This window comes from Oncorhynchus keta, chromosome 10, assembly GCF_023373465.1.
Source record: "Oncorhynchus keta strain PuntledgeMale-10-30-2019 chromosome 10, Oket_V2, whole genome shotgun sequence".
NCBI lineage: Eukaryota > Metazoa > Chordata > Actinopteri > Salmoniformes > Salmonidae > Oncorhynchus > Oncorhynchus keta.
In genome coordinates, this window is record NC_068430.1 from 66,142,319 (window position 1) to 66,159,101 (window position 16,783).

The window sequence follows — 16,783 nt, forward strand, 5'->3', positions numbered from 1 at the left end:
TAACTGAGAAGAGGGAAAAAAGAAAACACTTTAGAAGAAGAGGCTAATAAAACAGTGAAGAGCAGTGATGTTGGATTGGATTTCATCCGTATTTTCATTTGTATGACCGACAACAGTTAACAAGTGTTTCCTCTCATTTGGCAAACGTAAGAGGAACAGCTATGTATTTGGGCACCACTGAGCTTTGATAAGGCACCTATACTGCCTGTAACATGCAGAAGATGAAAGGATATGATACTGTTTTGTAAATTGTGGTTTCTTGACGAATGAGAATTGAACTGATACTGAAGGTTATATAAACAGGTTACAGTAGATTGTGTATGCATAACAATTAAGAGATACAATCTGTGCTATAGAGACCTGTTGCCAGTAGTTTACATAGGATGACATAGGAGCCTACATGGTGACCAGACCAGTGACAATCATGACCAATGCAATGTTACCAGATGCCACTGTGTCACCATGGGGTCAATAAGATGGGTGACATGTATTGGTGAACTCAGCTTTGATGTTTTTTAATGATTCATAGTTTATTCAGTTATAAATTATTTCTTATTTTTAACACACAATCTAATAAACAAGTAGGCTACTGTTCTGTAAGTGACTAGCTGCTAGTAATGCATTAGTGCATTGACATAATTCTTTATAGAATTGCTTTGAGTAAAGTTTTTCTGAGAGTAAGTCGCAGTGGGCAAACATTGGAGCCATTTGAAATACAAGTATTATACACTGAGACAACCCCAAATGATGTAACAAGAGTGTTCAAAGAGTTGTCAACTTTCTAATGGGTCCGAATGTTGTAACGTAAGTGAGCCATGCCCATGTACCATCTTCAAAGGAAAGGCACACACCGAAAGAGGGCGGAGCCTGCGAGAAGAAAAAGAGACATAGCCTATTATAAACTTTGCCACCATTGAGTATGCTTACCTGTACGTGGAAGCGTTGTCTTGTCTCACCTGAACTGCTCGAGATGGAGGGAACTTTATGATATACCAGGATATCTATTTCTTTATTCGAGTTTTTTTTTATTTTACCAAAGGCTTTTACTTGACTTCTGCCAAGGTGATTTATTTATTTTCATACCAGTGAATATAATAGGCTACAAAAAGCTATTCGTACATCGCGTCGGAATAGAACTACGGGCACCATTGGATAAACAGGTATATATATATGTTTCAATATAAAGGTTTTTGTTTCATAAGCATCGCATTGTTTACCAACGAGGTAACCGTTGCATTGTATTTCTTGTGTAGTGGAACAATATCGAAGTGACGGGTACATCCTTTTGACAGTTGCATGAACAATGAAACAGAGGAATGTACCTGGAATAACTAGAACCACTTGAAATAAAGAAATATGGTAAACATTTAAGCATTTCTTTTTAAGAAAAAGTAAGAAAAAATATTGGAAAAATCGTAGTGTAAGTATTTATTATCTTCAATTTGTATTTTAATTTAGATTTGGAAAGACATATTTCAATTCATAATCTGTAATGAAAGTCGTGAAGTCATGAATATATATATAAATATATATATATTATTGTAGGCCTAATTCAAATTCCTTCCCCACTCATGGAAAGGATTGGGTTTGAGTGACAGGTTGTTCATTTGATACCATATTTTAAAATAGAAAAATGTGTACAATTTGCATCAAAATAAAGTAGAATAAAGTAGAAATTTGAATAAATCTCCTTTCCAGTTTGAGTTCATATTTAGGGGAATGTTTCCTGGTCACAGATGAAACATAAAGCAGGAGGTAGAGTCCCTAAAAGGTTGTTGAATGTCTCGTGTTTTTATGTTTTCACCGCCCCAAAGACCTCGATTTAGAAATTGGTTATCGCACACAAGGGTATTCATTATGATTGAGGGAAACAATTAGCACCAGTAATCTGTATGCCTTCCAATGTTGAAAAGCACACTGAGGATGATGGTGAACCATCATCACCATCAAAACCAACAATCAAAATCAACGAAAAAGCATTTTAGGAACTTTTTTAAATATTTTTTTTTACAATAAATGGTATTCCAATTATTAGAATATGTTATAGTGAATCTTTTACCAATTTATATAGGGGAGTAGCCTATCTTGCACTCTCTCGTACAATATATTCCAATGCTGTAGTAGACTACAAAACTACAGTATGAATGTTATGGTGACTGAAATGCATAACAAGGTGACTTTTATTTGACAGAAATAAAACAACATTACATCATGCCTCACATAGAGCTGCGTAGGCCTGATTCTCTTCAACCCAAATTGATCCAAGACATCCAGGACCTTGATAATGTATCTGTAATCAACAAGGGCAGGGAACAATGCATTCTGTGAAAGGGAATGATATAATCCTAGGTGATTTAAAAATAAAAAATGAAACAGGAAATCACAAATGTCAGAACTAATCCAGTTGACAACCCAAATAACACTGTATTAGAAATCCAAATGTAATCTATGTGTATATACACCAAAAACAATATGTACAGCAGTAGATCGAGAATCCAGTATATGTAACAGAATGCAATGTACAGCAGTAGATACAGTGCCTTCAGAAAGTATTCACACCCCTTGACTTTTTCCACATTATTGTTATGTTACAGCCTACATTTAAAATGTATTCAATTTATATTTTGTGTCACTGGCCTATAAACAATACCCCATAATGTCAAGGTGGAAAAATGAAAAACTGAATTATCTTGAGTCAATAAGTATATTGTGGCAAGCCTAAATAAGTTCAGGTGTAAAAAAGTGCTTAACAAGTCACATAATAAGTTGCATGGACTCACTCTGTATGCAATAATAGTGTTTAACATGATTTTTGAATGACTACCCTCGTCTCTGTACCCCACATACAATTATCTGTAAGGTCCCTCAGTCGAGCAGTGAATTTCTAACACAGTTTCAACCACAAAAGACCAGGGAGGTTTTCCAATGCCTCGCAAAGAAGGGCACCTATTGGTAAAACGGTTTTAAAAAAGCAGACATTGAATATCTCTTTAAGCATGGTGAAGTTATTAATTACACTTTGGATCGGGTGTCAATACACCCAGTCACTACAAAGATACTGTCGTCCTTCGTAACGCAGTTGCTGGGGAGGAAGGAAACCGCGCAGGGATTTCACCAGTCCAATAGTGACTTTAAAACAGTTACAGAGTTTAATGGCTGTGATAGGAAAAACATATGGATGTATCAACAACATTGTAGTTACTCCACAATACTAACCAAAATGACAGAATAAAAATATTCCAAAACATGCATCCTGTTTGCAATAAAGCACTAAAGTAAAATTGCAAGAAATGTGGCCAAAAACACAACACATCACTGAGTACCACTCTTCATATTTTCAAGCAAGGTGGTGGCTGCATCATGTTATGGGTATGCTTGTCAAGGACTAGAGAGTTTTTAGGATAGAAATAAATGGAATAGAGCTAAGCACGGGGAAAATCCTTGAGGAAAACCTGGTTTAGTGTGCTTTCCACCAGACACTGGGAGACAAATTCACCTTTCAGCAAGACAATAACCTAAAACACATGGCCAAATATACTTACCAAGATGACATTGAATGTTCCTGAGTGGCCTAGTTACAGTTTTGACTTAAATCGTTTTGAAAATCTATGGCAAGACTTGAAAATGTTTGTCTAGCAATAATCAACAACCAACTTGACAGAGCTTGAAGACTTTTAAAAAGAATCATGTGCCAATATCGTACAATCCAGGTGTGCAATCTCTTAGAGACATACCCAGAGATATTCACAGCTGTAATCGCTGCCAAAGGTGACTAACATGTATTGACTCAGGGGTGTGAATATTTACACTACAGTTCAACGTACAGAGGCCCATTATCAGCAACCATCACTCCTGTGATCCAATAGAACGTTGTGTTATCTAATCCAAGTTTATAATTTTAAAAGGCTAATTGATAATTAGAAAACCCTTTTGCAAATAAGTTTGCACAGCTGAAAACTGTTGTCGGATTAAAGAAGCAGTAAAACTGGCCTTATTTAGACTAGCTGAGTAATTGGAGCATCAGCAGTTGTGGGTTCGATTACAGGCTCAAAATGATCAGAAACAACTAACTTTCTTCTGAAACTCATCAGTCTATTCTTGTTCTGAGAAAGGAAGGCTATTCCAAGAGAGAAATTGCCAAGAAGCTGAAGATCTAGTACAACGCTGTGTACTACTCCCTTCACAGAACAGCGCAAACTGTCTCTAACCAGAATAGAAAGAGGAGTGGGAGGCCCCAGTGCACAGCTGAGAAAGAGGACAAGTAAATTAGAGTGTCTAGTTTGAGAAACAGAAGCCTCACATGTCCTCAACTGGCAGCTTCATTAAATAGTACCCGCAAAACACCAGTCTCAACGTCAACAGTGAAGAGGCGACTACGAGATTCTGGCCTTCTAGGCAGAGTTGCTAAAAAAAAAACATATCTCAGACAGACCAATGAAAAGAAAAGATTAAGATGGGCAAAAAAACACAGACAACTGACAGAGGAACTCTGCCTAGAAGGCCAGCATCCTGGAGTCGCCTCTTCACTGTTGATGTCGAGACTGGTGTTTTGTGGGAACTATTTGATGAAGCTGCCAGTTTCCAGCTACAATAGTCAATTACAACATTAACAAAGTCTACCCCAAAAAATTGCTTTTCTTTCAAAAACAGGGAATTTCTAAGTGACCCCAAACTTTTGAACGGTAGTGTATGTAAATTAGATGTTTATGTATTTCATTTTCAATACATTTTCAATAGATTTCTGATTTTTTTCTTCGCTTTGGGATTATGGAGTATTGTGTGTAGATGGGTGAGAAAAAACGTCTATTTAATCTATTTTGAATTCGAGGCTGTAACAACATGTGAAATAAGTCAAGGGGTGTGAAAACTTTCTGAATGTACTGTATATTACAATGCTATATGAAGCTATATGAAGAATACAGTATATGAATACACAGAGTAAACAAAAATATAAAATAAACGGTCCAGTGTTTAATGTCTCTATATACATGGGACATTAGCGTTGGCTGTGTGTGTGTGTGTGTGTGTGTGTGTGTGTGTGTGTGTGTGTGTGTGTGTGTGTGTGTGTGTGTGTGTGTGTGTGTGTGTGTGTGTGTGTGTGTGTGTGTGTGTGTGTGTGTGTACTATGTGCATGTGTTTGTGAGTTTGTGAGCCTATTTGTGAGACAGGAGTCTGTGTGTGTATGAGGTGTGTGTGTGCGTGTGCGTGTAAGCTTGTGTGTGTGTTTGTGTGAGTGAGTGAGTCTATCTTTGTCTCTTACTACAGAAGATGGCTCGATGGATGTTGAACAGTCTGATGGCCTGGAGATAGAAGCTGTTTTTCAGTCTTTATGTCCCAGCTTTGATGCACCTGTACTGTCTCTGTCTGCTAAATGGTAGCAGAGTGAACAGACAGTGACTCGTGTGCCCCCGGTGATGTGTTGTGCTGACCGCACCACCGTCAAGAGAGCGATTTGGTTGAGGGTGGTGCAGTTGCCTTACTAAGCGGTGATGCAGCCCGACAGAATGCTCTCAATGGTGCATCTGTAAAAGTTTGTGAGGGTCTTAGGGGCAATGCTGATTTTTTTCGGCCGTCCGAGGTTGTATAGATGCTGTTGCGCCCTCTTCAGCATGGTGTCAGTGTGGTGGGACCAATTAAGGTCCTCAGTGATGTGCACTCCAAGGAACTTGAAGCTTTTGACCCTCTCCACTGGGAGAGGGTCACGATCAACTCCTTTGTTTTTTTTACATTGAGGGAGAGGCTATTTTCCTGGCACCACTCCGCCAGGCTCTTACCTCCTCCATGTAGACTGTCTAGGCAGGTTTCCATTGACCCAGGTTTATTCGACAAAAGCAATGTTGAATATATCATTGCGACATGTGTAATGGAAACGGCAGTAATAAGCACATTTTTATAAAGATCGACAACATTTTATTCCATTCGACGGGTGGATATTTATTTTGTCTAACTTTCTTTATTGTGACAAATGGTGATGGAAACTGTGTTTTTCAAATAAATGATGATTGACAAATAATTGTTTATTATCATCACTTAACATAAAGCTCTTCAACCACTTCCTGTTATTCGAAGTAGGGGTGTGGAGGGTGCTGCAGCAGCCCTTTGATAAATACAAATGGAATACAAATCAAACATTTCATAAATCACAAAATATTATTACTGTTGTGTGAACTAGAGCTTTTACTACTCCTGTATGAGCGAACAAAAAATAGTCCTCAGTACAAGTTACATAGCTACTTGTGAGTTTGAGTAGAATACTGATCAATCAGTGTATGGTAGGCCTACACAATAATCACTATACTAGCCCTACTTGTGTAAGCTCAACCTTGGAGATCAATTTAGGGCTTATTGTCAAACAGCTACAGTGGGGCAAAAAAGTATTTAGTCAGCCACCAATTGTGCAAGTTCTCCCACTTAAAAAGATGAGAGAGGCCTATGACAGACAACTATGACAGACAAAAAGAGAAGAAAAAAATCCAGAAAATCACATTGTAGGATTTTTAATGAATTTATTTGCAAATTTTGGTGGGAAAAAAGTATTTGGTCACATACAAACAAGCAAGATTTCTGGCTCTCACAGACCTGTAACTTCTTCTTTAAGAGGCTCCTCTGTCCTCCACTCGTTATCTGTATTAACGGCACCTGTTTGAACTTGTTATCAGTATAAAAGACACCTGTCCACAACCTCAAACAGTCACACTTCAAACTCCACTATGGCCAAGACCAAAGAGCTGTCAAAGGACACCAGAAACAAAATTGTAGACCTGCACCAAGCTGGGAAGACTGAATCTGCAATAGGTAAGCAGCTTGGTTTGAAGAAATCAACTGTGGGAATAATTATTAGGAAATGGAAGACATACAAGACCACTGATAATCTCCCTTGATCTGGGGCTCCACGCAAGATCTCAGCCCGTGGGGTCAAAACGATCACAAGAACGGTGAGCAAAAATCCCAGAACCACACAGGGGAACCTAGTAAATGACCTGCAAGGAGCTGGGACAAAAGTAACAAAGCCTACCATCAGTAACACACTACGCCGCCAGGGACTCAAATCCTGCAGTGCCAGATGTGTCCCCCTGCTTAAGCCAGTACATGTCCAGGCCCATCTGAAGTTTGCTAGAGAGCATTTGGATGATCCAGAAGAAGATTGGGAGAATGTCATATGGTCAGATGAAACCAAAATATAACTTTTTGGTATAAACTCAACTCGTCGTGTTTGGAGGACAAAGAATGCTGAGTTGCATCCAAAGAACACCATACCTACTGTGAAGCATGGGGGTGGAAACATCATGCTTTGGGGCTGTTTTTCTGCAAAGGGACCAGGACGACTGATCCGTGTAAAGGAAAGAATGAATGGGGCCATGTATCATGAGATTTTGAATGAAAACCTCCTTCCATCAGCAAGGGCATTGCTGATGAAACGTGGCTGGGTCTTTCAGCATGACAATGATCCCAAACACACCGCCCGGGCAACAAAGGAGTGGCTTCGTAAGAAGCATTTCAAGGTCCTGGAGTGGCCTAGCCAGTCTCCAGATCTCAACCCCATAGAAAATCTTTGGAGGAAGTTGAAAAGTTGCCCAGCAACAGCCCCAAAACATCACTGCTCTAGAGGAGATCTGCATGGAGGGCCAAAATACCAGCAAGAGTGTGTGAAAACCTTTTTATTTTATTTTTTACCTTTATTTAACCAGGCAAGTCAGTTAAGAACCAATTCTTATTTTCAATGACGGCCTAGGAACAGTGAGTTAACTGCCTGTTCAGGGGCAGAACGACAGAACGACAGATTTGTACCTTGTCAGCTCGGGGGTTTGAACTTCCGGTTACAAGACCAACGCTCTAACCACTAGGCTACCCTGCCGCCCCTGAAAACCTTGTGAAGACTTACAGAAAACGTTTGGCCTCTGTCATTGCCAACAAAGGGTATATAACAAAGTATTGACATAAACTTTTGTTATTGACCAAATACTTATTTTCCACCATAATTTGCAAATAAATTTATTCAAAATCCTTTTTTTTCATTTTGTCTGTCATAGTTGAAGTGTACCTATGATGAAAATTACAGGCCTCTCTCATCTTTTTAAGTGGGAGAACTTGCACAATTGGTGGCTGACTAAATACTTTTTTGCCCCACTGTAAATACTTACCTCAAACATAGGTGTTTAAGAAGGATACCGTAATTTGTAATTAAGTCTAAAAGGAATTTGGGTGCCAAACCTCCCCGAGCACTTGACTTTCTAAATGACATTTGAATGTCAAAGTTGACAGGCAATATGCCTCAGAGGACCCTAAGCCTCACGGGTTTTCACAATGGCTAGGGAGTTTTCCCATTCAATTACCATAGAAATGGGAAGGTGTATTAGAAGTTTCTTTCGTTGTCTAATACAATGAGACAGGAGGTGTCATATCACTCGTGTACTCTATGTCCAACTGTCAACACATGGGTTGTGCTCCTCTGTGTAGACCTGTCTCGATATGAGTCATGATGATTTATTGACACACTAGTTGAGACACTTCCTCTACTCCATCTTCACATGTTGATTGAGTATTTGAATTGGAATTTCATGTCTGTGCAAGAGTGTTTACAAATATGCTCAAATTTGGACACATAATGCGTAACATTTACAACATTTGATGTAAAACCACATGAACATACAACAAATCAAGGTTGTTGCATTTGTCCATGATACTAGTAGACAAACAACTGTCAGGCAGTCACTATCCTACAGGGATCTTAGTCTTCTATAACGTCTTGGAACCTGTGACGTTATATCACATATCAGACTAAACTCCAAGATGTTCTCAACTCAAACACCATTCAAACACAAACACAGATATTTAGAAGTAGGAGTACAGATACTTCATACTGAACTGACCATTCTAAATGTCTGTGTTTGATAGAAATACATTTTGGATGGTAAAAAAGAAAAGTATGGAGAATCCACAAACTCCGGTCCATTATCAGTTTTTATTCATTGGTGTGACAGTTAAGATTGGGAATCTTATTCTGCTATTAAATTGAATCTGTACTTTTCCCTTTACTGGCTGAATCAGAACGATAACCAACATGGAATAACCCCAAAGTCAGTTCGTCATCTACCGTGATGCGTTCCTCCCCTGGAGCACCTCCTCATCTCTGGCAGACTAGTAAACCGGGGGGCTGTGCTGGGTCTTGGTAGGGCATAGCCTAGTAAACCTGGGACTTTGTTAGGTCTTGGTCGGGCAGGTTTTACGATGCAGCCCTGTCGTCCTGCACCTTCCTCCTCCCCGGCTCCCCACCCCCAGGGGCCCCATGCCAGCTGTTACTCTCAGGATACTCTTGAGTGTTCCAGCCAGCCACTTTTGTGAATGGAGGAAGATCGGCCACTTTCTTACTTGTTTACAGGGCTATTATATCAGAGAGCGAACGAGTGGAGGGGGAAGAGAGAGAGAAAGAGGGGGACGCTTCACGCCACAGTGCATCTGACTCGCATTCCCCCAAAATTACAGAGCATCGGTGGAGCTCTGGCTCCAGGGCGACGTGAAATAAACCAGCTTGACCTTTAACACCAGACCTCTAATTCTGGAATTCCAAACTAATCGCTTTACGATTTCATTCCAACTCAAGAGCATCTCCTCTCTAGTGTCTGAAGAGGGCCATGGGAAGAACAGTTCAAAGCATAGCTCGTAATCCTGTTGGTCTTCAAGGCTTTGTTTGTTGTCTCAGCAAATTGAAAATCAATTGAAGGGATCTGCGCTTGAGTTAGCCCCGTGCTCATTGGTAGGGAGTACCCGCACCCCAAATGTTCTATTGCTTGAGTACCAGTACCTAACGTGTACTAATACCTTGTCCATTCCCTTTCAAGCACTGGAAGGGATAAGAGTGAATCTGAATCTCACAAGTTGTATGCTATCTTTTCAAAGTTTCTGTAAGTTGTGGAAATAGCTTGGCTTTAATGGTTTTGTGGACAAGGGACAGGATGCAGGTCTACCATTGAACCTTGACCTTTCTATTGAAGCTTAATTGTCTGGGTGCTGTATGGTCTCTCCCTCCCAGATATGGTATCACGACCTAGGATCTTCAGACAAACAAGATAGTAACCTCTTCCGACCCTTACTGCTTTACGGGTCCTTCTGTAGCTCAGTTGGTAGAGCATGGCGCTTGTAACGCTAGGGTAGTGGGTTCGATTCCCGGGACCACACATACGTAGAATGTATGCACACATGACTGTGAGTCGCTTTGGATAAAAGCGTCAGCTAAATGGCATATATATATATATACTGTTTCCTGCAGTAAAAATAATGGCATATATTTGGGGGGTAGACGACAACTGATAATTTTGGGCCAGAACATTTTTTGAATCATTTTCATGTCTTGAACCAAGTAAGAGTCTCCTGTAGATTGGGTTACAGCTTTTTGGCAAAAATGTCTCTTGACTCCTATAATTTGAACAGGTGCATTCCGTCACCTCTCAAAATTCTAAGGTAACCTAATTTGTGGGGTATGTATTATAGCATTTGTATGGTCCATTGGAGTTTACCCACTGCAATGGAATGGGGACAAGATGCTGACTGTCTTCGAGCATGCTGCCATAATTATATGGATAAAGTCATTGTTCTTGTGTTATTGTTGGACTTGTATTCGCAGGCTCCTAAAAGCCGTCAGTCAGAAACGGCTGCCGCCAGTGTGTAGGAGGCAGGTTTTTCATCGCAACGTCTCTTTTTTTGTTAGTCGCCTCGAAGGGATGTTGTTCTAAATCATGTGTGATTCATAAAAAAACGGGTTCTTCTGTCTGCTAGGACTCATCTCCGAAAATCTCAGAGATGTACAAACACTGTAGATCTTGGCCCGCAGCCATTACCTCCCTGGATCTTCTTCCTTTTCACCCCCCCATCTCTGCACGGGGCTGTTCCTGTCAACACTCCTCCTCCTTCCTCCACCACCTTTCGTATTTATCTCCACTCTGCCTCTGCCTCTTCATAGGGCTGCTTGTTTTCTTTGTTTTCTCTTTGACTGTCCTCCACCATGGGAAGTACCTGGCATCGGATGCATTTGGCAGGTTTCTGTCCGGACACGTTTCTGTTCCCCTCGTCTCCTTCCCCTCATTCTGTCTGCTCTCTCCTCGGCCACGCAGCGTGAGAAATGGGGTGGGTGTCCATAAAGACGGGGGCGTGTCTGTTGGGTTTGGAGGGGAGGGGGGGTTACATGTGGTTGGAGGATTTGAAATCAAGTATTTGCATGTTTTGTGTTTGTTACATTGTAGCCGAACAGTATTTCAAGTCATTTGGCTAGAAGCAGTAATCTTACAAGAATTTACATTCCGTTTTTTTGTCCACAGGTCTGTAATCGTGGACAGAACCCTCAAGCTCTCCATCCAGCCATGTGGTAGTCTACACATCTTTACCCAGTTATCAGTCAGCCCACCACACCCTGGACCCACCCGGCTACCGCTCACTCCTCACCAGACTCAGCCTTCAACACCAGTATCCCACAGACAGCAGCTGGTCTCATGGCCCACCCCTATGAACCCTGGTTACGGACAGCACCCCCTGGTGGCAGCTCAGATGAGATGAACGTTCCCTCATGGTGGGACCTCCACACCGGGCCAGGGAGCTGGATGGACCTGCAGGCGGGCCAGGGTGTGGGCTTACAGGCAGTTGGTCAGAGCTCCATGGGGCTGCAGTCTTCCCTGGGGCCTTACGGCTCCGAGCCCCAGCTGTGTTCTTCTGCCCAGCTAGCCCAGCTCGCCCCAGCCTCACACTCAGCTCACTCTCACCTCTACCCCCAGGATGGCTTCAAGATGGAGCCGCTGGGAGGACCTGAGCTCCTGCAGCCGGAGTCATACTCCCTGGAGGAGCCACAGGAGGGTGCCACCTCGGTCCGGCCCAAGCCCCAGCGCCGCTCTGCCTCCAGGGGCTCAGGCCAGTCTGTGTGCCGGTGCCCCAACTGTGTCCATGCCGAGCAGATGGGCCAGAGCACTGACGACGACCGGAGGAAACACATGCACAACTGCCACATCCCGGGCTGCGGCAAGGCCTACGCCAAGACCTCTCACCTGAAGGCCCACCTGCGCTGGCACAGCGGGGACCGGCCCTTCGTCTGCAACTGGCTCTTCTGCGGCAAGCGCTTCACGCGCTCTGACGAACTTCAGCGACACCTGCAGACACACACCGGTGCCAAGAAGTTCAGCTGCACCATGTGCCCCCGCGTGTTCATGCGCAACGACCACCTGGCCAAGCACATGCGTACGCACGAGTCTCCATCCGGTCCAGGGGAGGAGAGGATGTATGGAGAGGGGGGCCGGATGGGGAAGAGCTTTGACACGCCTTCTCCTCAGCCCTCCCACACCACTGCATCTGACACAGAGGCACCCCTTAAGCAGCCGAAATGTGAGAAAGACCCCTCTGGGACAGGACAGTCCAGCTAACTGTATCCCGTCCACATCTGGAATGCTATACAGATAACGTACAGTCGGTGGGCTACTATCAGCCCCTTTCTATCAGACAGAGAATCCATAGTTTATAATACATGTAGTCCAGTGGAGGTAGAATCATAGAGGGTTTTATATTATAAATTGATAGTTTATTTCTACCAGATGCATTGAACAACATAAGGCAACAAAGGCCCCTCTGATTTTAAGAATGCATCATATCACACATAACAGCACCATACAGCATAGACAGACATAAAACCAAAGAGCATATGTTACATCACCAACAGAGGACAAGCTGTCAAGTACCTTACTGGAAGGATATCCATCTAAGGAATCAAGGAAAATGATTTTTTAGATGTTGTCTTCCATTGAAGGATAGCTTTGGTGGCAACCAACCCAGAGTCAAAGCTTGCTAGGTGCTAGGACTTCCGTTGCTGCTACTACTATTATACCATCCATCCACAGAGACTTTGAGAACGAGCTAAACTGAAGATGGTGCTTGATGTGTTTACAGTAAAACTACTAGCTACTCGGAGAGATATTTATTTCCAGGAAGCCATCAATCTCTCCAGTCTCCACTGCATACATCTAACTGAATTTAAGGCAATGGAAGTAGAGGGTTAGAATATGTTGGTATATTGTGTTGGCTGCCTTTCCCCACCCTTTAACCCACCCCCTTGCCTTGCTGTGTATAATATACTGTACGTGAGTGTATGAACATGTCACTGGAAAATTCCACACTGTATTTTTGGTTTTGACCACGCATAATGTTGGCGTCAACCTTTCGCCAAAGAGCACCACAGTAAAGCACCACTAAAATTCATTTTGGTGCGGTATGTGGGCGGTTCAAATAAAAAGGACGGCATTTGCTCTGTAGACGGCAAATGAATTGAAAGTATGGCACTTGAAGTGCAGAGATGTCCCACTACAGCACATTACAGCATGGTATTCATACTCCATGTTTTACGTCAACAAATATATTTTCTGTTTAATGTACATTAAGAAGACATTAATTGTGTTATCCATGTATTTCACTTACAGTAAATGCACCGTATGTATCATCACGTTTAAATATCCCTCAGCTGTGAGTGAAAAGCACCGTTGCTCATCTTTTGACACTCCTTATCTCGGCTATGCTGGTGTGAATGTCACATGATGACAGCGTATCTCATTCACAGGAAATGTGTAATTCCTTGGTCTTGTCGCTGATAGTGTACGATCCACACAATACCCATTTCACACTTCACAGAACCTACTGTAGTAACAGGCTGATAAGGATTTCCTTGGACAAAAGACAGGCTGGATACATCACTAATCATGAAATGTACGCTGGACTGAAATGTAAGCTGAACTGAAATCCCTAATTGAGAGGAACTTATGTAAACCATATTTTGTCACAATAACAACTTCCAGGATAAGCAACAATTCCTCCTCCAAGGTTGTTCAAGCATAAAGCCAAAAACAGATGGAGTGGAATTGTTTAGAACCGATTTTGATATTAGTAGTCATAAATAACCATTTATATCTTGATAGAAGATGCACTTCGATAAAGTTTTCGGAATCCAGTATAGACCTTTCTAAATAGGCTTAGGCCTGTGTGCCGTGGTTTAGGCTTCTTAGCTTATAGTGCTCACTGTAAAACAAATTAGCCTTGTTAGGAAAACATTGTTGCATTTTGAGTCAAAATGTGCTTAGCTATGTAGAGATCTCTTACTGAGGTGTTTATTGAACCCCCTATTAGAAACATCCCTAAATAAAATAAAATGTGTTTTTTTGATGGTTTACTTGCCTTTTGTGTATCAAATGTGATGAAATGACATCACTTTGAGACTCATCTATTGCAAATCTCTTGGGGCCTGATTCAGACTTAGGAAATGTACGCCTTTGCTACACACGTCTTTCCTACGCACTTCACAGTAGTTGGTATTCAGTCTTACCTTATGCAGGTGCGGTTCCCTTGAGCGTGCTGATACATATAATTAAACCGCTGAAAACCCGCCCACTTGCTGGCCAATACATTTTGTTGTGGAGTTTTCTTCCAATAGGGTTTCCAGTACATTTATCTAAAGCTATCCCTTTAAATGTGGTGTGCCTTTAATAGAATTGTCTTGACAGATTAATTAGAATATATGGATAGAACAGTTCAAAATATTAGGGATCAATGAAAGAAAGCCATGTAGGCCTAAATACACGCATATTCATTTCCTTTTCAGCACCAATTGGTAGATCTTGTATATTATTTAGGGTTAGGAAACTATTTATGAATAATCAGTTATGAGGGAATTAAGTCAAGACAAGGTTCAAATATGGCGTATCTGAGGGCCTCCCAAGTGGCACAGCTGTCTAAGGCACTGCATCGCAATGCTAGAGGCGTCACTACAGACCCCGGGAAGTCCCATAGGGTGCCACACAATTGGCCCAGCGTCCTCCGGGTTAAGGGAGGGTTTGACCGGTGGGGCTTTACTTGGCTCATCGTGCTCTTGCGACTCCTTGTGGTGTGCCGGGCGCCTGCAGGCTGACCTTGGTTGTCAGGGTTTGGCGGGTCATGTTTCGGAGGACGCATGACTCGACCTTTGCCTCCCGAGCCCATTGGGGAGTTGCAACGATGAGACAAGATCAAAATTGTGGAGAAAAATACTAAAATAAAAAGAACATGGCGTATCTGTAGACACACCTTCACCACACCTTCTTTTTTTAACTGTCCACCCCAAACAAATAACAAGTGAATAGCATGCTATTCTCATGCTTAAGTTCAAGGTCAGAATACCTGTAGAGAGAAAAGTGCATAAAAAAGGAATGACATTCCCTACTACACGCGCTTAACTCGGGTCAGAATTCCCCTGTTGTAAGTGCATTTCAAATAGGCCTACCTAGGAACACTTGATACATGTATAAAAAAAGGCCTATTGGCTATCTCTATTATTATTATCATCAATGCTATTATTGAGTTGTATGTGTTAGGAGCAGATTGAAGATTATTAAAATATTATTTAAAACTTACCTTATTTTAAGGATTACTGTAGTATGTTGTCGCAGTATATATGAATTTAAACAATATTTTGTAATAATTTAAGTACTGCTGTACTATTGGTTGGTTTTAAGACTTGCTTGTAATTTTAATAGAGAAATGTCCTTTATGGAAATAAAAATAGAAAGAAGTATGACTTATGTTGTCTATTTATTCAGTACTTCATCATGATTTATTATAAGACACACTGCTGGAACCAGCTCGTGTGTGTGTGTGTGTGTGTGTGTGTGTGTGTGTGTGTGTGTGTGTGTGTGTGTGTGTGTGTGTGTGTGTGTGTGTGTGTGTGTGTGTGTGTGTGTGTGTGTGTGTGTGTGTGTGTGTGTGTGTGTGTGTGTGCACAATGCTGCACTGTGCATTGTCCTTGAACGCACCCGGAACAGGTTTTTGATGTGGCTCTTGTCTTGAAAGCATTCTGTGAGTAAGAGGAGACATAGGGAATGTTAAAGGAGCATTGAGATGTCTTAAAGAGGAAATGGGAGTCAGGAGAAGCAATGGATGCAGAGTTTTCTATGTTTGAGACGACAAGGGCGTTGGAGAGCTGTGGAGAAGATCAAGTGTGTTATATGATGTTTAAGCATGCACTGGACAGTGTGTTGGAAACAGTGTTAGGGTTGTATACCTGCTGGGTGGAAAATGTGCAGTGATATTGCCATCTGTAAAACCAGGTAAAGATCCGACTAGGGCGGGCAGTAATAGCCAACGTGTAAGTTTATGGAAAAGATGATAGTGAGTAGGATTATGTATTTCTTGGGAGTTAGGGGTTTGATGAGCTTAGCACAGAGTGGGTTTAGGACAGTGGAGGCTGGTTGGAGGAGATATAAGAGGACAGGTTCATTTTAATGGATGGAATTGGATAAATGTAACGGAGTCAAACGTGGTTGCCATATGTTTGATACCTTCCCATTTATTCCATACCAGCTATTACAATAAGACTGTCCTCCTATAGCTCCTCCCATCTGCCTCCTCTCATTCAGGAGAGGGAGGTCTGCCATGGTTGCCCTAGTGACAGTTAGTACAGAGATAACCAAGGCCCTGACAATAAAAGAGGTGATGAGTGTTGTGTATTTTGACATTGAGAAAGCTTACGATATCGTGTGGAGAGAAGGGTTGTTGATCCAGTTGAGTTCATTGGGAATTGGGGGACGTCTGTATAACTGGATCATGGATTTCCTGTTCGATCGAGTCATACGGGTGAGGATGGAGTTAGAATTGTCAATGCGGATTGAAGTGGACAATGGTACTCCTCAGGGAAGTGTGGTTAGTCCGATGTTGTTCAACCTGATCATAGATGACAGATTTAAGGAGGTGGGACAGGGAGACTAAAGACGGAAGGAAGGAACGAAGACGG

The 16,783-nt window shown here is 41.9% G+C and overlaps 1 protein-coding gene across 2 annotated transcripts; it reads left to right on the forward strand.

Moving 5' to 3' along the window:
• Positions 1-896: 896 nt before the first annotated feature.
• LOC118389245 (transcription factor Sp6-like) lies at positions 897-14,189 on the forward strand. Of its 2 annotated transcripts, none has more exons than XM_035779116.2 (2): positions 897-1,160; positions 11,313-14,189. In XM_035779116.2, exon 2 carries the CDS (start codon positions 11,484-11,486, stop codon positions 12,399-12,401), a length of 918 nt encoding a protein of 305 aa, XP_035635009.1. In that variant the 5' UTR covers positions 897-1,160; positions 11,313-11,483; the 3' UTR covers positions 12,402-14,189. The 2 variants fall into 2 exon arrangements, with proteins under 2 accessions (XP_035635009.1, XP_035635010.1); XM_035779117.2 differs by lacking the exon at positions 897-1,160 and adding an exon at positions 10,942-11,121.
• The last annotated feature ends 2,594 nt before the right edge of the window (positions 14,190-16,783 follow it).